The 23,644-nt window shown below is 36.8% G+C and overlaps 2 protein-coding genes across 2 annotated transcripts in view; both read left to right on the forward strand.

Moving 5' to 3' along the window:
• Positions 1-1,167: 1,167 nt before the first annotated feature.
• The window catches only part of SLC9C2 (solute carrier family 9 member C2 (putative)), a gene marked incomplete at its 3' end in the record, with an annotated part of 93,314 nt that continues 70,837 nt past the window's right edge, over positions 1,168-23,644 (forward strand). Inside the window, exons 1-7 of the mRNA XM_037825330.1 lie at positions 1,168-1,324; positions 3,072-3,172; positions 4,584-4,712; positions 5,322-5,487; positions 16,582-16,698; positions 17,923-18,084; positions 22,719-22,818. Coding sequence (XP_037681258.1) covers positions 1,198-1,324; positions 3,072-3,172; positions 4,584-4,712; positions 5,322-5,487; positions 16,582-16,698; positions 17,923-18,084; positions 22,719-22,818 — 902 coding nt within the window. The remainder of the gene's footprint in view (positions 1,325-3,071; positions 3,173-4,583; positions 4,713-5,321; positions 5,488-16,581; positions 16,699-17,922; positions 18,085-22,718; positions 22,819-23,644) is intronic.
• LOC119526340 (60S ribosomal protein L23a-like) lies at positions 7,892-8,356 on the forward strand. Its single transcript, XM_037825329.1, has one exon. It carries the CDS (start codon positions 7,892-7,894, stop codon positions 8,303-8,305), a length of 414 nt encoding a protein of 137 aa, XP_037681257.1. The 3' UTR covers positions 8,306-8,356.

Consider the following 23,644-nt stretch of genomic DNA (forward strand, 5'->3'; position numbering starts at 1 on the left):
TAGCCTTGGAAGAAGATATCACTGGTCTTGGTAGTTTGGAGAGGAGCTTGATTTGAGGGTGATGCTGTGTTGACAAGTAGGGATACCAGGGTTTGAAGATGCCAGGGACCCAAGTGGCTGCTTGGGGGATGGTTGAAGTGATTTTAAGATGTAGCACTTTGAATCTGATTTCTGGCCCACTCCCTGCTGCACATCTGAATCATGAGCTGTAGATGAAACAAGTGCAACATAAGGGACCAAAGATGAGCTCTAAATATTGTTGGAGATACCCTAGGAACCTCTAGGAGTTTTTATGTTAAGGCTAAATACAAGGAGAAATAAAACAGAACAAGTCCTTTTCAGGCCACCACATAGACTTGTGCAAGTTTTGTCCTACACAGGGCACCAGCTGAGGTTGGGGATGATATCCAGCCTGCTAATCACTTGCCAAGCCCTGTTGTTAGGCTGCATTGCTCTGAGGAAGGGGGACTTTTTCTAGTTCAGTAAAAGACACCATATGATCAAACCTCAACTTTAGTCCTTTCTTTTGTTTTTAGGTTACATGCCCCCACCTGACCCCCAACCTTAATTTGTAAGACTCAACATTGACTTTATTTATTTCCCATTTTGGATTTTGTAAGGGGCTGAGAGAGGAAAAAGAGAGGTAATGGGGTTGGAATAGTAAAAGGGAATTCCACAATGTTTTGTAACCATGGAGCACTAGGAATAAAGCATTTATCTTTGCTCCTTCTTCCTTGAAGTGTTCATCAAGTATTTATAAGTGTTCATATTGCGTGCAGATCCTTAAAGCAAATTAATATTCAGCCCTGGCCTTTGAGAAATTCATAATCAGTGGGGAAGACAAACACATTACCATATTATTACAATGTTAAATGCAACAATCCTTATATCCTCCTACCCCACCCACCACAAACACATGCAGTAGCATGAGGAAGAAATACACTGCTGCTAGTGTTCCTATGAAGTGCTCTTGGAGCAAGAGGTAGAATTGGAGGTATTAAAATGTGCCCTGTGGCAAGAAGAAATGTGCTCAGATCTGAGTATGATACAATTTTAGATAGAGTGTGAATGAATTGGGTCCTGGAGGGTCTCATTTTTTCTTTTTGCACATTAAAACAGGTTAGTCTGTAGTGCTGAAAGTGTCAGTGAATAACTCGCATATGAATTCAAGTTAGGACTGGAAAAGCTGAGGCAGAAATGAACTCTTCCTTCTGGATACAAAGAGAAGGGACCAGACCTGATTTACTCTGCGGGAGGTCAGCTGACTACCCTGTTATACAGACACATTTCACAGTGCTTGTGTGTTCTACTGTTGTTTTGGGAGGTAGGTGGTTGTTTTAAAATCTCATCTCTGCTCTGCCCTCTGAAGCTTTCCTTAGTGCAGAAAGCGATTACAACCACATTAAAAGAAGGATTCCAATGAGATGATTATATGGGAGTGAACGCTGTCAGTTGAGCTTTATTGGATTAAAAGTAGCATCTATACCATGTTCCTTCATTTGATAACATTTGCTCAGCACAGCAGTGTGATAGGCCTTGATGATATTAGGAGAATTAGACGCTCATTTACCTCAAGGGACCTTCTTATGGGGGAGACAGCAAACAGGTAATTACAATGCAATGCGGTAAGCATAAGTATAAAGGTATGGTCAAGATTCTCTGGTAACAAGGAGGAGGGAGAGCCTTAAACTGCCTGCCTGGCCAGGTCTAGCCTGACCAAAATATAGGGGAGGGCAAGTGGGCAAGTAGACAAGTAGAACCTAGGCATATGATTCACAATTTGTATAGTTGACTATATCAATTTTGTCCATTCTATTATGGTTTTTGACCTGATTTTTCTTCCAGGAAGATGCACTAGCACCCACAGAGAGGGGGGATTAGGAAAGGCTTCCTAAATAGGAGCCTCTTAAACAATGATTAAGAATTCAACAGGTATTTTGAATGATATTTATGTAGATAAAATTAGAATATTCAGAAATTCAAATGCTTTATTCTGTAATTCAATGCTAGTTATTATAGAACCCTGTAAAAAATGTATTTGGGGAAAATGTCAGCTGCCTTAAAATTCTTTCTGGAGCTAGAAGAGTATAAACAAACAAACAATGAAGCAGACACACATAAAGAACTTTAATTTTAGTCACAATAACAGGGAGTAAAATTGCTTTCACCTAGGTGTGGGTGGTTTTTAAAATACCTACTAATGACCTTGGTCCCTGTTGGTACCACAAAGTGCTGGCAACCATGAACTTCAACAGCTCTAGATCATTTATGGTTCAAAGAGACAAGTGCTCCAGCAGTAAAGGATATTGCAGAAATGGTCTGAGAAACATGTCTTCATCTGGCCTTACACATAAGAAATATTCAACAAATATTTACTGATTTGACTTGATATATATCTGGAAGACAGTAAATGCAGAAGCTGGGCTATCAGTAAATCTTGTCCTGGGCATAAATTACTTGGATTATAATTTATATATTGCCTCTGGAGGGAATAATAGTCTTGGATAGATTAGAGAGTTTCAAAGACAGAAAAAATGCATCTCGAGCATAACAAGTGTCTTTTGCTACTTGTCTGGTGCAGGCAGTTTTCTTGTTATGGTTGGAGCTCAGTTAAAAATATTTCTGGCTTTAGGGAAAACCATAGAACATATGTTGTACCTTAGGAAGAGTAATTATTTATAGAAGATGCACTATGTAGATATGAAGTTTGACTTTTCATAATTTTTCACCATCAGATCCATAGGTAAGATCCCTAGATGGTGATCCTAATGTGCCATTTGGGTGGGCAAATGGGAGGCTGTGGGAACTTCAATATTTTCCAAATTGACCTGTGAGTGATATTTCATTATGTGTGTCTTAAAAAATAGTTTTATAGTAAGAGATAACATTATACTAAAAGATATCATTTTATACTGAGATAATAGTAGTAGTAGCTATAAATTATTCATTCATCATTCATAATGATATGACACTCAAAAGAAGTTTGAAATCAAATAACTAGGGGGAGGGAATGTTAATTAAAATGTTTTGAAACTATACATTATGTCTAAATAACACGTGGATTTCTTTAGGGTTTTTGAAGGCATGGATAAAGAATTCTGAAGTCCTTGTCCTGACAATTCTTTCTCTGTTGGGATTTGTGCTGGGACAACTGGCCTACAATTTTATTGAGGTACTGTATGTGCAATAAGTGAGAGAATAAAATACAGTACAAAGACCATACTAAGGTCTACTCTCACCCTCATCCCTGAATGTATAGACTTTTTAATGTGAGCAGTTACTTGAAAATTTTAATCTAGTATTAAAAATTTTGAAAATGAGGAACTGCCTGGTAAAGGAGACATATATATCAGAGAGAAGCTTAAGATAAAGCACTAATTTGGAAATGAGGAAATTTTGACTTCATTTTTGGGTTCTTCACTATCCGTCTTTGGAGTCTTGCTGTTATAATCCCCTGCTGCGTATACTGGCTTCTTCTCTCTAGTTCTCATAGTCACATGTAGAAACCCTAGTTCTGAAAGTATATTTTCATGACAAGGCATGGTTCTTCTTTTCCAACTGCCAGATTAAATGTAAAACATGGATCACATAATGTATAATACAGATACAAGAAAATTTTCATTAATTTATTTACTTATTATTAATTCCTGGTTTGCAAATGCATGGCAATGTGATCAGTAACAATTTGTTTCCACTCAATTCTTTTAGTTTTAAAAAATTGAGATTATGCTTTTACATATATAGGATCATAAAAGCCTTTTGCTGTTCTTCTGAAATACTACTACTGCAAAACATTTTTGAGCATTTACTATGTGCTCCCTTTTAAGGGTTTTATATTCATTAATTTATTATCTCATTATTAACTCTTGAGTTAATTCATTTATCCTCACAACAACCCAATGGAATAGCTACTCTGTTCCCATTTTACAGATGAGGAAACTGAGGCACAGAGAGGTTGAGTAATGAAAATTAAACTATTGGTTGGGCCAAAATAAACTTTTTAGGAGGGAATATTTATAGAGTTCAAATTTTTGTTGCTGTGTTTTCCATTCATCTGTGTACAACCTTCATGATTTACGTACCATATGTACAATATAAACTATTATCATACATTATTTTTCTCTACTTGACTCACTTAAAGTCCTTAAAATCCTAAGCAAAATGGCTGTGAAATCACAATATGTTCAGGCTACTCCCATCCCCAATGCACAGTACAATAAATACCTAACAGTCAAATAAAAAATACTTGCCAAGCCTAAATCATCTACTTAAAATCATTTCAGGGATCACCAATGGTTGAGTCACCACTTTGGAAAGCAATGGCTATTTACCACAAACAATGTTCATGTATCCTCAAAGCACACAATTATATGGAGTGAATAGAGGACCGTACATATAACCTGTCTGGATGGGAAGATTAATAAATATACCACAAGACCACCAGGACTGCCTTGTAGATCATCTTTCATTAGTTACTACTTGGAATATTCTAAAATTTATATTGATCAAAATAGCATCAATCTAATTTCTACTACTTCAAAATAGCAGTGGACTAACTTTCTTATTTGCTTTTGCTACTTTAGATTCACAAAATTGTCTACCCTCTTCTAAGAACCTCAAGCTTTTCACTTTATTGTTATTTTCTACCTTTAATTATATTTATGGCTGCTTTGGACGTGGATTTTTATCTACTGAAGAATGTGTTTTGGCAGGTAAGAACACAAATCTTCCATTTTTAGTTGTTTTACTCTCCTCATTCTGCAGAGCCACTGAGAGAGTGAGGGGTTACCATTTGCTTAGAGACCACTGTGAATAGGCACTGAGTAAATATCATCTCTAGTTTACCGATGAGCAAACTGAAGATCTGTGGTCACAAGCACCTGGAGGCTAATCTGACATCTGACTTCATCTCAACTGTATCTGTAGATTTGCCCCTGTTTTCACTGCTGTGATTGTTTTATTTCTGTCCTCTTTTTTTCTTAATCCTGTTTGCCAAACTATTTTATTGGTCCTTTCAAAGAGCATGTTATTTCCTTTGATTTTATCCTGTTGTAATTTTTCTAAAATCTGGAGTTGGATATTTAGTTGATTTTAGCCTTTTTCTTTTCTATTTTGTGTTTTAAATTTTCCTGTAAATACAACTGGAAGGGATGCCTTCTTTTTGGCAGGAAGTTAAACCAGAATAAATACCTTTTAAAGTAATCCTCCAGAGTAATTTTACAAACTATATAGCCAGGATGTGATTCTTAGGACATAAGTAAATGCAGTAATGCCATCTTTAGATGTTAAATCTAATACTGTGTTATGAATTGATTTCACAGGTCTTATTGACTGGAATAATTAGCTTTTGTACAGCACTCATCGTAATTGGATATGTGGTTCTGAAATTCAATAAAGAATTGTGGGATTTGCAATCTTGCCTACTTTTTAGTATTACTCTTGGCATTACAGATCCTATTCGTTCTGTGAATTCACTGGGAAATATTGGTATGTCATTTATGTCTCTCACCTTGAAGATTATATTTTCTTGCACAAATTATGCAAGAAGAGCAAGTATTAATGCCATGTTTTTCCTTGAAGCACTGATTGATTTGAAGTTGGCAATGCAAATAAGGTAACTGAGGGTCTGTGATAAATAGAATCAATTATAATCTCAAAGGATTTTTCAAGAAGAAAATGTAACCTTCTTAGAATATGATAAAATTGACATTTTTCTTATTCCATTCCATTGAATTCTAAGCCACAAGGCAGAGACTCTGCTCTAAGTTGATGAGTTTGCTTCCTAATATGGAAAAAAAAGGACCCCTAAAGAGACTTTTCCAAGTACTGAGTCCTTTGAGCAGATGGATGGTGAGGAGAAAAGCAGTAAGGGTATAGATTTTGCATTCAAATATGTTATTCAATAAGAGCTTAATCCCAAGAGGACTTGGGGATCCTGAACTACTTCCTATCTTATTTGGTAAAAGATAATTTCACTCTGAAATATCCCCCTATTGTCATGTTTCATTAATGTAACGGTAAAAACATGAAATGGTTTTTGCTGAGGTTTCTGTTTCTGACTCAGAAATATTTTCCTAACTAAATTTAAGGCATTGGTTATATTTAGTGGAAATATATTGCCTTATGATAGGAGTGAGAAACCTCCAACCTTTCCTGTAAGTAATTTTCCCATTTACATCCACAAATATATATGTATGTAATTTTTTATTTAATATTGGGGAAACATAGGATATGTTAAGACACCTTTTATGGTGATACCTAATATTGTCAGGAAATAGACATATTTCTCAAAGAGTCTGATTCTGCTCTCTCTTTTTTTTTTCTCTAAGTTCAAACATTTTTCCTGTCTTTTTATTTACCTGTCTTTCTCTTTCAGCCATTGTTTGCCTTTTGTGTCATCTACCTCATTCTCTTTATCCTCCTATTCTGCAATTTCTTGACTGTTAAGTGTCTATAATAAAGCATAGACTCTAATTATTTGTTGTAGTTCCCATACTCATATTTTTTTAAAATAAGGAGTGGAATAGAAAGTCTACTTTTGCTTTAAAAGAAAACAAATGAAGGTATTTGGCCCTTAGTTGATATGTTTTTTTAATGTCAGTAATCCTCAGGTGGGATGTGGATTTGTAATTCTGGATCTAATGGCATTTCTTTGTAATAAGACAAATTTTACTTATTTTTATGGGAAAAAAAATCATTCTCACTTATATATGGTACTGAAAGGCCACTTTATAGTTCCTTTGTGTGAATTATATAAATGTTCTTTCTCTCAAGCAATTTAGTTCTAATTGTCATAATAATTTTTAGAAGAGCAAATATTTTTGCCATATGCCTGAAATTATCACAATAATATCCAAAATTATAATTTCTACTGTTTCAACAGTGCTTCTTTAGATGTGGTACCCATGTATACTGCAAAACCTGTATAGCCTTAATCTGCAGTGGACTGACCTACTGAAAAAACTAGTAGAAGTTCACCTGCAAATGCAAAGGAATTTATCTATCCATTAGCTGCTTTAAAGAGCACATAGGGTTCAAACAATTTTTATTTTTAAGCAAATCCAGAATTGGAGCTTACAAAGGAATATAACACAAAGTTTTAGTATGATTTCAATTGAGTTAAAAGAATTATCTGCTTAGAAAAAGACTTCAAATTAAAATGGTTAAATCTGGATCATTGAATTATAGATTTTTTGTTTTATTCTTTCACTTTCCAAGTTTTGCAATGAATTAATATGTTACTTCCCTCTTTAGCCAATAAAGAAGGGGCAAAAGTTTTTCTTGTGGTGTTTCATTGTTAAACATAACTATAAATCAAATTTAACACTTCATGCACCAAACGTTACAGTTATACCCGGTTAACTCACTGAATATGAAGGAAGAATTAAAGGCTTTCTGATTCAGCTGTGCTTTTAATTCCAAGCTTGTTTAACCAATATTATCATGCCTTCTGTCATAGCCAAAGTTGGTAACAAGTAGCAAAACGGGTTGATTACGTTATCTTGCCTTTTATTATCTTTGCTTCCTTTGTTTGCTATCATAATGCAGCATGAAGAACACATGCAAACAGCCTAAATATTGACCCACAATCAGACCATGAGTAATCAGAAATTCTTTATAATCCAGGTATTCACCCTATCATTCAGGAGACTTTTGCATTGATAGATAGAACTTCAATATTCTGGTGTTTTATATGTTAAGATCAAATGCTGAGAAGCAGAGATTTCCTTTCTTTTAAGCCATGTAGAATATCCTTAGGAAATAAATTAGCTATATTTATTAAATTTTTATGTGTTTCAAAAACCCCAAAGAAAAAAAAAAGCAAAATCTTCATTAGGTCCAAGTTCTCTTTAGATTAAAGAAAAGTACAGTGGAAACCCTTTTCACAAAGATGGTGCAGAAAGCAAAGAAGGAAGCCCGTGCCCCTCCCAAAACCAAAGCCAAAGCAAAGGCTTTGAAAGCCAAGAAGGCAGTACTGAAAGGCGTCCACAGCCACAAGAAAAAGAAGATCTGCACTTCACCTACATTCTGGCAGCCCAAGATGCTGCATCTCAGAAGACAGTCCAAATATCCTCGGAAGAGCGCCCCCAGGAGAAACAAGCTTGACCACTATGCCATCATCAAGATCGCCCTGACCACTGAGTCAGCCATGAAGAAGACTGAAGACAACACACTGGTGTTCATTGTGGATGTCAAGGCCAACAAGCACCAGATCAAACAGGCTGTGAAGAAGCTCTATGACATTGATGTGGCAAAGGTCAACACCCTGATCAGGACTGATGGAGAGAAGAAGGCATATATTTGACTGGCTCCTGACTATGATGCTTTGGATGTTGCCAACAAAATTGGGATCATCTGAACTGAGTCCAGCTGGCAAATTCTACATAAAAGTTTTATGACCATAAAAAAAAAAAAAAGTACAGTGCCACTTAATGTGATCAGTTTGGATTTATATGCAATGTCTTATATGAAATAGCTGTTTTTTATAATATAGAGTTGTGCAATCCTTTCTGTGTCAATTAGAAATTGCATCAGGCTGCATAATGTACCACAGGGGTCTGATGGTCTCAGATTTGGGGTTTATGCTCATAATTCAAAGTCAAGAAGTAGGCTATCCATGGCCGGTATAAAGCTCCATAAAGTCATCAGACACATGAAGTACTCCTGTGGCTAAGATGGAGTAACAGGGCCAGGGTTTATCTCTATACCTGAAATAACTAAAATAAAATAAAATATATGAAAAAACAGTTCTCAGACATTAAAATCAGGCAGCACAGTGATCCCTGAGAGGGGAAATAAAGAGGTGAGCTTTGATTACCATTGTCCCACCTTACTATCTAGAGAGAGAGTTTTCTGGCCTCAGCACTGGGATGGGGAACAAAGGTGGTTTCCTTGAGTGGAGGAGATAGAGTTTGCAGTCAAGGAAGGCCAAGGGAGCTAGAGTTCAAGAGCAAATTATTGCAGAGATGAAAGCTGTACTGAAAGAAGGAGTTACAGAGATCAGCAGAGACTACCCTTTGAATCTTCGGTTGCATGTAAAGAAACTGCCCAAGACCAAGGAGAGAAAACACTTGAAGGAGCAGAGGGGACAATCTCCTTCATATTCCCTTCAGCCTGAGTGGGAAAACTCATAATTCATGGGACATCAGGTAGAGTACTCAGGAGATTACTGCCTCAGTAGCAGGAAAAATTAGCTTTAGACCAAAGGCTACACTAGTCCTACCTAAGAAAGCTTAAAAACTAGCCTCAACAACATGGGATATGACTCCTGGGGATGAATCTGGACCTGACATCGTGGGATTGAGAACATCTTTTTGACCAAAAGGGGGATGTGAAATGAAACAAAATAAAGTTTCAGTAGCTGAGAGATTCCAAATGGAGTAGAGAGGTCACTCTGGTGGGCACTCTTACACACTATGTAGATAACCCTTTTTAGGTTTTAATGCATTGGAATAGCTAGAAGTAAATATCTGAAACTATCAAACTGCAACCCAGTAGCCTTGACTCTTGAAGACGATTGTATAGCAATGTAGCTTACAAGGGGTAACAGTGTGATTGTGAAAGCCTTGCGGATCACACTCCCTTTATCCAGTGTATGGATGGATGAGTAGAAAAATGGGGACAAAAAACTAAGTGAAGAATGGGATGGTAGGGGGGATGATTTGGGTGTTCTTTTTTTTATTTTTTATTCTTCTTTTTGCTTTTTCTGGTGAAAGGAAAATGTTCAAAGAATAGATTGGGATGATGAATCAACTGTATGATGGTACTGTGAACAATTGATTGTACACTTTGGATGATTGTATGGTATGTGAATATATCTGAATAAAATTGAATTTAAAAAAAAAGCCAGCCTCAAAAGTTTCAAATTGTTTCCAAGTAACTTAACTGCATTAAAAGAAAACAAAAACAAAAACAAACCTCAAGAATACTTATAGGAATACAAAAATATCCAGCACCTATTAAGGTAAAATATATAATGTGTGGCATCCAAAATTATCAGATATAAAAAGAAGCAGAAAAATATAGAAAGTATGAGAATAATAAGTAGAAAGAGACTCAGCAATAATGTAGATGATAGAATTAGAATTAGTGACAATTTTCATAACTATATTCCGTATGTTAAAAAACTTAGAGGAAAGATTGAGTATGGGGCTACAACTGACTCATACCAGCTTATAGAGCCAATTGTTAAATATTCAGGAATTTTTCAAACTGGTTGTTGAATTATTTGTAGTTTGAAGTTTGCTATGGTGGGAGTATTTACTCATGGAAATTGCCAAATACTACAATTTGGCCTTTGTTTAATTTTGGAGAGTTGTTTTATCAGCACACTACTGGACATGGTAGATATAAAAGAATGCCAAATCAAACATCTAGAAGTAAAACGACAATGTCTGAGATGAAAAATACATTTGGAGGAATTAACAGCAGATTAGACACTGTTGAAGAAAGGGTTAGTGAACCTGAAGACATGGCAATAGAAACCATCCAAATAAAACAGAAAGAAAAAGACTGAAAAAGAATTAACACAGCTTCATTGAGCTGTGGGACAACAAGTAGCTTAATAAAGTCTCCTAAAGGAGAGAAGAGAGGGGAACAAAAAATTATTTGAAGAAAGAATGGATCGAAATTTTCTAATGTTGCTGAAAACTCTAAAGCTACAGATTCAAGAAACTTGACAAACCCAAGCACAAGAAAAATGAAGAAAACCACACCAAGGTACATAAAAATCAAATTCCTTAAAACCAGTTATAAAGAGAACATTTTTTTTAAAATTTTTATTGGGATTGTTCAGATACCATACAATTATCCAAAGATCCAAAGTGTACAATCGGTTGCCCCTGGTAACCTTGTAGAGCTGTGCATCCATCACCACAATTAATTTCTGTTCAATTTTTAGAACATGTTCATTACTCCAGACAAGAAATAAAGTGAAAGATGTAAAAAGAAAAAAAAAAGAAAAGAAAAGGAAACTCGAATCCTCCCATATCCCTAATCAGCCCCCCTCAATTGTTGACTCGTAGTGTTGGTAAAGTACATTTGTTACTGTTTATGAAAGAATGTTGAAATACTACTAACTGTAGTAGATAGTTTGCAATAGGTATGTATTTCTTCCCTATATGCCCCTCTATTATTAACTTCTAGTTGTATTGTCATACATTTGTTCTGGTTTGTGGAAGAGTTTTCTAATATTTGTACAGTTAATCATGGACATTGCCCACCACAGGATTCAGTTTTATACATTCCCATCTTTTGACCTCCAGCTTTCCTTCTGGTGACATATATGACTCTGAGCTTCCCCTTTCCACCTCATATCACACGCCATTTGACACTGTTAGTTATTCTCACATCTTGCTACCGACACCTCTGTTCATTTCCAAACATTTAAGTTCATCCTAGTTGAACATTCTGCTCATACTAAGAAACCGCTCCCCATTCTTAAGCCTTGTCCTATATCTTGGTACCTTATATTTCATGTCTATGAGTTTACCTATTATAATTAGTTCTTATCAGTGAGACCCTGCAATATTTGTCCTTATGTGTCTGGCTTATTTCACTCAGTATATTGCCCTTGAGGTTTTGTCATCAACCCATTTTTTTTTTTTAAGATGGTTTTGTTCACACACCATACATTCCATCCTAAGTAAACAGTCGATGTTTCTCTGTATGGTCACATATTTATGTGTTCACCACTTCACCACTATCTATATAAGAGCATCTGCATTTCTTCCACAAGGCAGGAGGGAGAGTCAAAGAAGGTAGAGAGGCAAAAGAAAGAGGAAAAGAATGACAGCTAGGAAGCAGCAAAAGGAAAAATAACCTTAAATCAAAGTGAAGAGTCAGACAACACCACCAATGTCAGGTGTCTAACATGCCTCCCCTATCCCCCCCTCTTATCTGCATTTACCTTGGTATAGTACCTTTGTTACATTAAAGGAAGCATAATACAATGATTCTGTTAGTTACAGTCTCTAGTTTACGTTGATTGCATCCCTCCCCCGATGCCTCCCTGTTTTTAAAACCTTGCAAAGTTGACATTTGCTTGTTCTCCCTCATAAAAGAACATATTTGTAAGTTTTATCAAAATTGTTGAACACTCTAGATTTCACCAAGTTACACTGTCCCATTCTTTATCTCTCCTCCTTTCTTCTGGTGTCTCACATGCTCCCAACCTTCCTCTCTCAACCGTATTCATAGTTATCTTTGTTCAGTGTACTTACATTGCTGTGCTACCATCTCCCAAAATTGTGTTCCAAACCACACACTCCTGTCTTCTCCTATCACTCTGTAGTGCTCCCTTTAGTATTTCTTGTAGGGCGGGTGTCTTGTTCACAAAGTCTCTCATTGTCTGTTTGTCAGAAAATATTTTGAGCTCTCCCTCATATTTGAAGGACAGCTTTGCTGGATATAGGATTCTTGGTTGGTGTTTTTTCTCTCTCAATATCTTAAATATATCACACTACTTCCTTCTTACCTCCATGGTTTCTGTTGAGAGATCCGCACATAGTCTTAAGCTTCCTTTGTATGTGATGGATTGCTTTTCTCTTGCTGCTTTCAGGATTCTCTCTTTGTCTTTGACATTTGATAATCTGATTATTAAGTGTCTTGGTGTAGCCCTATTCAGATGTATTGTTTGGAGTACGCTGTGCTTCTTGGATCTGTAATTTTATGTCTTTCATAAGAGATGGGAAATTTTCATTGATTATTTCCTCTATTATTGCCTCTGCCCCTTTTCCCTTCTCTTCTCCTTCTGGGACACCAATGATACGTATATTATTGTACTTTGTTTCATCCTTAAGTTCCCGGAGACGTTGCTCATATTTTTTCATTCTTTTCTCCATCTGCTCCTTTGTGTGTAGGCTTTCAGGCGTTTTGTTCTCCAGTTCTTGAGTGTTTTCTTCTGCCTCTTGAGATCTGCTGTTGCATGTTTCCATTGTGTCTTTCATCTCTTGTGTTGTGCCTTTCATTTCCATAGATTCTACTAGTTGTTTTTTTGAACTTTCAATTTCTGCCTTATGTATGCCCAGAGTTTTCTTTATAGCCTCTACCTCTTTTGCAACATATTCTCTAAACTTTTTGAATTGATTTAGCATTAGTTGTTTAAATTCCTGTATCTCTGTTGAATTGAATATTTGTTCCTTTGACTGGGCCATGGCTTCATTTTTCTTAGTGTAGGTTGTAGTTTTCTGTTGTCTAGGCATCTGACTTCCTAGGCCACCCCAAATTGGGTTTTCCCAGATGAGAACAGGCTTAGGTCACAGAAGGAGGTAATATTCAGTACCTGGTTTCCCTGATGGTTTTTCTTAGAAGGTTGATACACCTGTGCTTTTCTGCCCAGCAGGTGCACTTGTCAGCCTGTCACTGCCTGTGTAAGAGGGTGTGGCCTGTGGCTCTCCTCCCCCAGGCTTTGGGGTCTGGTTCCAGAAAGGTGGGCAGTAGAGCTGGGCCCCTCCCTTTCCTCTTGGGAAGCTATGCCCCCTCCAGAGAGGTCATCTGCATATTAATAAGTTCTTTGTTTCTCTGACTCTGCTGATCAAAGTGTTTTGATTTTAAAATGGCTGAGGCTGTCTTTACTGCAAAGTGCTGCAGGCTGAAAATGGCTGAGGTTTTCTCCACAGAGAAAGAAAGGGACAGAAAGCCCCCAGATTCACCCATCAGCCAGAGATAGCACCCGATCCTCTGGGCTCCCCTTCCTGAGACAGATATGTCCCCCGACTCTCCCAAGGTCTGTTGTCACCAAAAGCCTCTGTCTGCTTGTTGAGGATTCACTGTCTGTATTGAGCAATTATCATTAAAACCCAAATTGGAGCTGGGCTGAGAGAGTGCTGCTCTCTAGCACCGCGAGGCTTCCGGGAGGGAGGGGCTCTCACTCTCGGCTCTCAGTGTGGGTCTGCACTTTTACTTACAGATTTTATGCTGCGATCTCGGGCATTCCTCCCAATTCAGGTTGGTGGATGATGAGTGGACAGTCACGTTTGTCTCCCCGCAATTATTCCAGGTTATTTACCAGTTTTTTGGTCATTTATGAATTGTTCTGGGGGAGGGGACTAACAGTCTTCCACTCCTCTCTATGCCGCCATCTTAGCTCCTCTAAAGAGAACATTTTAAAGGCAGCTAGAGAAAAAGACACATTAAATGTAGAGGAACAAAAATAAATGATAACAGACTTCTATTCAGAAATAAATACAAGTCAAAAGATGGTAGAACAACATCTTTAAATACTGCCAGCTTACAACTCTATTTTCAGTGAGAATACTTTTCAAAAGTCAGGGTAGAAAAAAAGGCTTTCGTACACATACAAATGCTAAAAGATCTTATTACCAGCAGACTTGCACTACAGAAAATGTTAAAGGAAGTTCTTCAGCCAGAAAGAAAATTTTATCAGATGGAAGTTGGAATCTACCAAAGGAATGGAGAACACCATAACTGTAAAAATAAATAAAGCAAAAATGATAGAAATATATTGTTGGGTTTTTATCTGCTCCTCTGTCGTTTTTGTGTGACTTCCCTCCTTAGGGCCACAAGTTAACTGATTAAGTTGTGAAGTTATATCCGTATTTCAGGCAGGAAGAGGAAGAAGGTCAAGGGAGTAACTTCTATCTCCAAGAAATGTCCCAGGAGCCCTGTTCAGCAACTTCCACTTTTATCTTCATGGCCACTCTTAGAAGCCCAAGAGGTGGGGAAAGTAGTCTTTTAGTCAGGCACATTGCCATCTGAGTGAAACCAGAGTTTTATTACCAAGGAAGACTAGAGGACAGGTCCTGAGTGAGCAAGTTCCAGTTTCTATCACCTTATCCATAAGATAGGCAATTAATTTGATTATGTTTCCCATTAAACTTAAATCTTAATGAATTTATGTGTCAGTAACATTTTGTGCTTATTTTAAAATAATAATAGCTTTATAGAGATAAAATCCACACACCATAAAAGCCACCCTTTTCAAGTATATAATTCATTGGTTTTTAGTATATTCACGGTTATACGATCATTACTACCATCTAATTTTAGAAAAACTTTATTACCTGCAAGAGAAATCACATACCCATTAGCTGCCCCTCCCCATTTCCTCCATCCCCCAAGCTCCTGGCAACCACTAATCTACTTTATGTCTCTATGGATTTGCCTATTCTGGGCATTTCATATCAATGGACTCATGCATTGTATGGCCTTTTGTGCCTGGCTTCTTTCAGGATGTAGCATCTATCAATAGCTCATTCTTCTTTATGACTTAAGTATATTCCATTGTATGAATATGCCACATTTTGTTTTTTCATTCATCAGTTGATGTACATTTAGATTATTTGCACTTTTTGGCTATTATGAATAATGCTGCTATGAGTATTTGTCTACACATTTTTGTGAGGTGATATCTTTTCAATTCTCTTCAATCCTCTAGCAGTAGAATTGCTGGGTCATATTTCATACTTATTTTTTTAATTATTTATTTTTGATTGTGGTAAAATATACATAACAAAAATCATTTTAACTATTTTAACTGGACAATTCTTTGACATTAAGTACATTGACTATACTGTGTAACTTTCACCACTTTCTTTTTCCAGACTATTTTCATCATCTTAAACCAAAACTCATACTCATTTAGTAATAACTTCCCAGTCTCCCCTCCTACTACCCCTTGTAACCATTATTCTGCTTCTGTATCTGTGAATTTGTTTGTTCTGAGTATTTCATATTAGAGAAACCATATGTTTGTCCTTTCATGTCTGGCTTATTTCACTCAGCATTATATCTTCAAGGTTCATCCATATTTTAGTATGTATCAGCACTTCATTTCTTTTTACAGCTGAATAATATTCCATTATATGTATATACCACATTTTGTTTATCCATTCACCTGTTGATGTACTGTTGGGTGGCTTCCTTTTGACCACTGTGAATAATTCCGTGATGAATATTGCTGTACAAATATCTGCCCAAGTTCCCACTTGCAGTTCTTTTGTGAATATACCTGGGAGGGGAATTACCAGATCATATGGTAATTCTATATTTAATATTCTGAGGAACTGCCAAATTGTTTTTCACATTGACTGCACCACTCCCACCAACAATGTACAAGGGTTCATATTTCCCCACATCCTTGACAACACTTGTTATTTTTCAGTTTTTTTTTAATTGCCATCCTACTGAGTATGAGGTGGTCTCTCATTGTAGTTTTAATTTGCATTTTTAAGGGCTAATCATATTGAGTATCTTTTCTTATATATTTTTGGCCATTTGAATGTCATCTTTGGAGAAATATCTGTTCATATGCGTTCTGTTGGAATCTAATGGTCCATGTTTCCTCAAACTTAATGTGTTCTGACTAATATTTTGTCTCATTGTAAAGCTCAAGCATTTATGAGGCCATGGGCAATTCTAGAGTGCTACTGTCATGTTTGTAGCCTTTGGAGACAAAGAAGGCACAATGGAAAAATGGTGATAGTGGTTGTTTTAAAGACCCATCGTAATCATGGTTGCTTTCTTTCTTTCTAGCATTTTCCTTCCCTTCTATTTCTGTTTCCTTGTGCAAGAGCAGATTTTCATTTACCACATTGTTTTATTTTACTTTTTATTTTCCAGGCATTTCCAAAATGTACATTGATATCATTAGAGGAGAATCATTGATCATTTGTGGCATCACATCCATATTTTTTGGAATTTTTCGGAGCAACACAATTCACATTTCCATGTTTAGGGGTAGGAGCATTTTTTCTGTCTATATATTTTCTGAAATTATTCTTACATGGTGCATTTCAATGCATATTGGAATTAAAATGTATTCAAGGTATCTTAACTGCTTGCCCTATACTTTACTCTTGCATCAATTAAAATAATGTATCAGGTAACTCTACCCTTTCACATCCAAGGAAAACAATAACCATCTATGTATTTTCCTGGACATTAAGGAAGAAAGAACTTAAAAAAATTATTTCTTCTTTACCAACATGTGTGTACTTGTTTGCACATGCAGACACACACACAATTGTACTAGCCAGCTCAGACTTTTTCTTGGCTCATTCTAGATCTAAATTAGTGAATGTTAAGGATTGACTTGGTCTTGAATTTGGGTATCATGGCGAAAGCAGATGGTTCAAGAAGTACTGGAGAATCAGGTCCTAGAAGTGACAATAGCCAGATTCACAGGGCTAAAGTGCAGTGGGATATGGAGCATGTTGCCTTGCCAGTTACCAGATGTGGTACTAGTAGAGAAGAAAGGGGAAAAAGCACACATTAAGGAAATCCTACATTAAGGAAAAGGTGTACTCTTTATCCAGAGTATATAGATATTAATATATCTATTATTGTCATAGTTTCTGGAAGAGGAAGTGTTAAAAGGAAGAAGTAGCATTGGTGGATAAAGAGGGATTTGCAGTGCTTCTCAAAGGTAGTGCTATAGGCATTTGGGGTGGAACAATCTTTATTATTTAGGACTATTTTTGGCACAGCCTGCTATCTGCCTATTAAATGCCACTAGTGCCCCCAGTGATTGTGACTGTCAAAAATTTCATCTCCATTTCCCAAATGCCCCCTGGACTGGGAGGGCTGCAAGTTGGGAGGGACCCTGGGCATGGTTTGCTTGGTCCTGACGTAGTTTGTAAACATTTTAATTTGGTTGTCTTTTGGTTGGACATTTACTCTCCAGATTGTCACAGGCTTTTCACATTTGTGCCCTCTGCCCAGCTGCAAAGGGCATTTGAGGCTACTCACCTTGGATGAGCAAACTTCCAGCAGCACAATGTAAGGGAAATGTACCCCTAGAGAGCCTCTTTGCCCTGTTTTTACGAGAAACTCCCATCTGCTGAAGAACAAGGTCTCTACTCAGAATCTCGAGAACAAACCAAAATGCATAGATACAAATTCCATTAATGAAAGTAACAAAAGTTATAGCTCAACCTTTTGTTTCTCACTTTCTTTTTCTAGAGTTACATGTAGTCGTAAGCCTCTGCTTGGACATATGTGGAAGCATAGTATGTGGATATTGGTGTGCAAGAGTCATTCAGTTTATATTGACTGACCTTTTTAGCAACACGCTGACTAATGTCATTCTCTGCTTTTCATTGGTGTACCTGACTTTCTACATTGGTAAGGCAGTAACAAATACAAAAGATGCTGTCCTTGAAGTGAACTTTATAAACCTTTATTTTCTCCTGATCTTGATCAAATTGCTTCTTCCCAAACAACTTCCCATTTTTGTGGCTCCTCTCTGTGTCTTGTCACATTATCTTTCAGCCACCTCTAGCTCTTCCTAGGTTTCTTTCAACATCCTTTTCATTTCAACTCTTGTACCTTCCCCTTTACACTCCTCCTTTCTGTGATTATTCTCTGATTCTTCTTGAGGCGCCACCCTTTGAGTTATATTTAGTACCAGCAGTTCCCTGGAGGAAGAATCGGCACTGAGCTGATTCCTGCTCTGACCTTAGCTCCCCAGTTGTAAGATGAGAAAGTTGGGAAAGATGCTCCTGAGGTCTCTTCCAGCTCAATGGCCTTTAATTCAATGGGTATGGAACCGAGGAACTGTTGAGAGGAAACCCTTACCTGAGGCTAATGGCAGGCCTGCCCTGAGGTAAGCAGTCCCCAAGAGCCTTAGTAACTATGGTTAAGGTGTCAAATTCTGCTTCTGCCCTCACCTCCCGCTGCAAGCAATCTCCATCCATGCAAGACCTCACATATCAGAGGTTAATTACTCCTCTTTTCATCGCCAGTTACCTAAAAGCCCTGTTTCCTCTACAAATAAATTGCCACCTAGGTGTTGCTCAGTACCCTGAATCAGTAAAATTATGGAAAGCATTTACAGAAGTCTCATTTCCTTCAAATTTCTTCATTTTTCCCCTTCCCCTGTGAAGATTTTGGGGATGCCTTAAATGTCTGAAGAAAGACTTTAAAAATTTAATCTCTCCACCTGTTTTACTTGCCCATAAGCTCTTTGAGATGGAGGCTGTCTCTTACTCAACTTTTTATTTGTTCTTTTTTTATCTTCCCCCAGCCATGCCCAGTGCTTATCATTGCCTAATAGTAATGGAACACATGTTGGTTGAATAAACTGACATTAGCTCTTGAAAAGCTTCCAAGTTCAAATCCTAGCTCCACAACTTATTGGTTCTGTGACCTTGGAAAATTACTTAACCTCCCAAAGCTTCAATTTCATCTATAAAAGTGGTATAATAATGTTTAATTTACAGGGATATTACAAGCCTTGATGAGATAATGTATGACATAATGACTGGCTCATGCAGGGCTGTGCTGGAGACAGCTCTTACCCCAGGTTGTGAGAGCTGATTGTGAACATCTCTTCCCAATGCTACATTCATGTTGATAGCTTGAACTTGGGTCTTGTGGGAGTATTTATCCTATGGAAATTGGAAAACATTTCCAATCAGGGCTTTTTCACCTTTAGAGAGCTGGTTTTAAATATTTACCAGTATACCACTGGGCTTAAGGTAGGGAACTCCAAAAACATTCATCCCCACCCCCAGCCCCTTTCCTCCTAAAAAACAGAGGTGATTCCAGCCAGTGCTTGGCATTCTCCAAGGCCAGGTGTATATGGGTATGAACTAAGGGCAGATAAGAGGATGTCCCTAGAGTCTTTTAGCATCATTTCACATTAGATGCTCCCACTCTTGACTTCTCAAGTTAGAATAGGGTTGCCATCTAGATGAGTGGTATGGATTCTCTGTTCATTCAGGAATGCAACCAAGAAGACTGGTCACTTCAGTTCAAAACAGACATTTACTGAAAATGTATTTAAGAATTAGGAGGTCTAATTATTTTGCACTAACTAAATAGTATTGTAAAATATTTGCAGCTGATTTCTGTGAAGGAGTTTAATTCACATAGCTGTAGAGTATAACATCTTTACACAGTTGAACCATTTGTTGTGACAATAGATTTGGAGATGCAGAGAAGGCAAGGAACTGTGTCAGGACCTTGATTCTAACCTTAGCTCTACCTCCAACTAGTTGTATTATTTCAGACAGGTAACTTAGCATCTATGGTCCTCAGTTCCCTTACCTGTAAAATGAAGAGATTGAGTCAGGCAGTGGTGTGGGAGTGGGGGTTGGGAGCCCTGATTTACAGTGTTTGATGATTTTCTTGGTGCAAATACACCCACCATGGCGGGTTTCAAGGAAGGCTTTGGTTAACAGCTAGCTCACAAGATTACTGAAAATTTAACAATTAGCTCTCCTGAGTTGATACAAGGTTTCTAGGAATCAGCCTTATAGAGATTGATTATTTCCCCTGGAAATTATACTTCTGATATTGTAGCTGCCACCAGAGGAGAAGAAAAGACTTCATCTTGGTTGCATTTTTCCTAAGATTTACTGCAGGGTGTGAATAACCGAGAGAAAGTAAGAATTTAGCATTAACTGCTCAGGCTCAGATACAGCCCAGAATCAGAACATCAGAACTCTTGTAGACTATATATAATGATTTCAGCCAGTGGTTCTTTGCAGCTTTAAGGCAGTACTGTCCCCTTACTCAAAATGGAAGTTTGCTCCATTACACTTCTTCCATTACTAATTCCTCCATTACCTTTCCTCTGCTTCAGGAATTAAAAACAACCTTAGGCAGTATGACGTTCCTGACAGCAGAAGTCGGTAACAGACACTGTAATAAGGAGAAGTGCCATTGCCAGAAGGCTAAAACATATCGTAAAATTCTAGATCACAACTCCTACGGTGTCATTTCTGTCACATTACCTAATTTTGTTCTTTCTCTTCACTAATGAACACACTGTCAATTGCCTTAAGTCCAGGGAGCTTCTAAGTGAGATTAAGAGCCGCCTCTTTGAGCACATATAATAATTTTCATTTTTGTCCCCATTATGTTAAGTTCATGAAACCTCCATTGTGTTAGACATCATTTGTATCAACTCTTTCATTTTTTTCATCTCCCACTCACTTCATAAAACAGCAAGAGCAAAATGAAGTTAGTCAATTGTATAGAGATTGTTGTGCAAAGGAGAAAATGCTTCTGGAACCTAATTGTTGGTTCACTTTTGAGAAAGATTTAGAGAGCTGCTCGCCTATGTGCTGGTTTCTTTCCACTGAGTTGTAAAGTTTTTACAACTCTTATTTTAACTACTTAGGTTTATGCTGATAAGCATTACTTCATTTATTACATATTCCATGAATTTTTTCCTCTTCTAGAATATTTAAAATGAAATTTAGTATAATAGCATTTGTAATTTTTAAAGGCTTTTTTTCCTAATTATAAAAATTATACCTGTTCATTGTAGAATTTTGGAAAAACTCTGAAAAGCCAAAGAAGAAAATAAAAATCATCTATAAACCTGTCTTACGGTGATCTGCACATTTTGGTATAAATCCCCACCCAGTCTTTTAAAAAATACATGCAAATATACATACCTAATATATATACTTGCATCTTATATTCTTACAGCACTGGGATTAAACTATATGAGTACATCAGTTTTAAAATAAATTTATTTAGTGGTTTCTTCATAGCAGATATTTTCTCTAAGTGGTGACTGTTACTGAAAAAAATCTTTGTTAAGCTTTAAAATCCAGTAATACTAATTACAGGGAATTGAACATAAGATTTTGAGAGACAGTTTTCCTATGATCACAGTTCCCAGCACTACTGCATTTAATGTCATTGGTTATTATGTTAGATTCAGTCAAATAAGTAGGTAAAAAGAAGCCTAAAATGAGCTTAAGTGCCTAGATAAACCAAAAGAGTAGTAAAAAAATCCTCTTCAATTTAATAAGCAGTATTAATTTACTAAGCAGTAAAGTGAATAGGTAAAAACAAAAACATAATAATGATTATCATTTATTAATTGCCTACTATGTGCCCAGCATTTTTCTTGTGGTCTAATTTAATCCTCATAAGAACTATGTGATGCATTGGTTCATCCCATTTCACAGATGCGGGAACACTAGTGCAGCAAAGGGAGGTCACATTCCCAGGGCAGCCAGATCTGCCCTACTCCAAAGCTCTTCTGCCTCATATATTTTCCCTTATTTTTCTGACATCTATAACATGGTGTTTGAAGACTGCAGCCCAGAGCCGTTGATTTTTGTGATATTCAATCATTCTTCATGGTTGGTTTTCTTGCCACAGGCTACATTTACACATCTGTTTAGAGCCCAAGGAGTTACAATTTTAGGGGAGTCCATATAAGGCAAAAGAAAAGCAGGCTTCAGGAACTGCAGTCACTGTGGAAGCACTGGGCTTAGAGCAGAGATGTCTCTGAGATGCTGGGTGGAGGCTGTTAAACTTCTTTTTCCATTAGTCGTGTCTTCAATGATGGTCTACAGCAGAGATCAGTAAATTATGGCCCACAGGCCAAATCCACGTGTTTTGTACAGCCTGTGAGCCAAGAATGGTTTTTATATTTTAAAGCTGTTGAAAAAATCAAAAGTAGAATATTTTGTGATGTGAAAATTATGTGGAATTCAAATTTCGGTATTCATAAACAGTTTTATTGGACATTCATTCATTTACGATTGTCTGCGGCTACCACAACTGAGTTAAGTAGTTGGAACAGGAACTGATGGTCTGCAAAGATTAAATATTTACTACCTGGTCTTTTATAGAAAAAAGTTTGCCAATGGTAAAGCCAATCTCTTGAAGCAACTTTCCAAGAAATACTAGGCTTAAGTTTCCCACCAGTACTTCACTCAAGATAAAGTAACAATGTGCAAATTTGAATGCATTTAATTTTATTTATTTGTTTGTTTTTTCCTCTCCAGTGGAATTTTTGGGAATGTCAGGAATTGTTGCTTTAACCACTGTAGGGCTGAATTTAGATTCCTTAAGCTTTAAACCAAGGATCGAGTTCATAATTACTAAGTAAGTCTCTTACTGTGTGCTTGGTATAGAGCTCATAGAAGTTCGATGTTTATGGGGTCCTGCTTTCATGGACACTAATAAAACTCCCCTTAAATAATTTTTTTCCACCTTTTCATTTACTATCAGTTATATTTGAAAAGAACCTAACATACCAACAATTATTGACATTAATTGATATTCCTGTTATGATTAATCTATCAGTGTATTGAGACCATAGTGCTGTTTATACATGACTCTTTGATAGAAATTTACTTTGAATTGTGTGATTAAAAAATTTTTTTAAATGTATTCTTCTCCTTCATAATTTTCCTGAATGACAGTTCCACTGGAAAAGAAAAGTAGCAGAAAGATGCAACACCAGCAAAACTCTTTCCTATTCTTTATACCTGGTAATGCAGAATGTCACAGGGATGTCCCTGGACAGAAGGAAAACCATTTACCCATCTTCTCAGACAAATAAGTTAGCCCTGTTCTGAGATACCATGCTAAATTACAGAATTATTTCAGAATTATTTGATACCAAATTGTAGTCTAATGTAGAAATTGCCACATGGGATGAAAGCAAATGTTAAAATGAGGAAAACAGACAATTGTACTTTTCCCATGAAGATTAATTTATTTAATTTAAAGGACTGCCCATTATTCTGAGATTATGTCCTTCCTGTTTTTTGGGGTGTTTAAAATGTCCTTTCTTTTATAAAATGTCAGTGATAGAAGATGGTACCTTTATTAAAAAAATAACTCTGCTTAGCAAAATAGAAAAAATTGCTATGTATAATATAGCTATTCTTGTTTTGCACGAGTGTGACTGAAACTTGACTGATTA

This window comes from Choloepus didactylus, chromosome 2 (genome assembly GCF_015220235.1).
Source record: "Choloepus didactylus isolate mChoDid1 chromosome 2, mChoDid1.pri, whole genome shotgun sequence".
Lineage (NCBI taxonomy): Eukaryota > Metazoa > Chordata > Mammalia > Pilosa > Megalonychidae > Choloepus > Choloepus didactylus.

Bases quoted from the DNA above. Each gene is read 5' to 3' on its own strand.
- LOC119526340 (XM_037825329.1), top strand. From the start codon at position 7,892: ATGGTGCAGAAAGCAAAGAAGGAAGCCCGTGCCCCTCCCAAAACCAAA.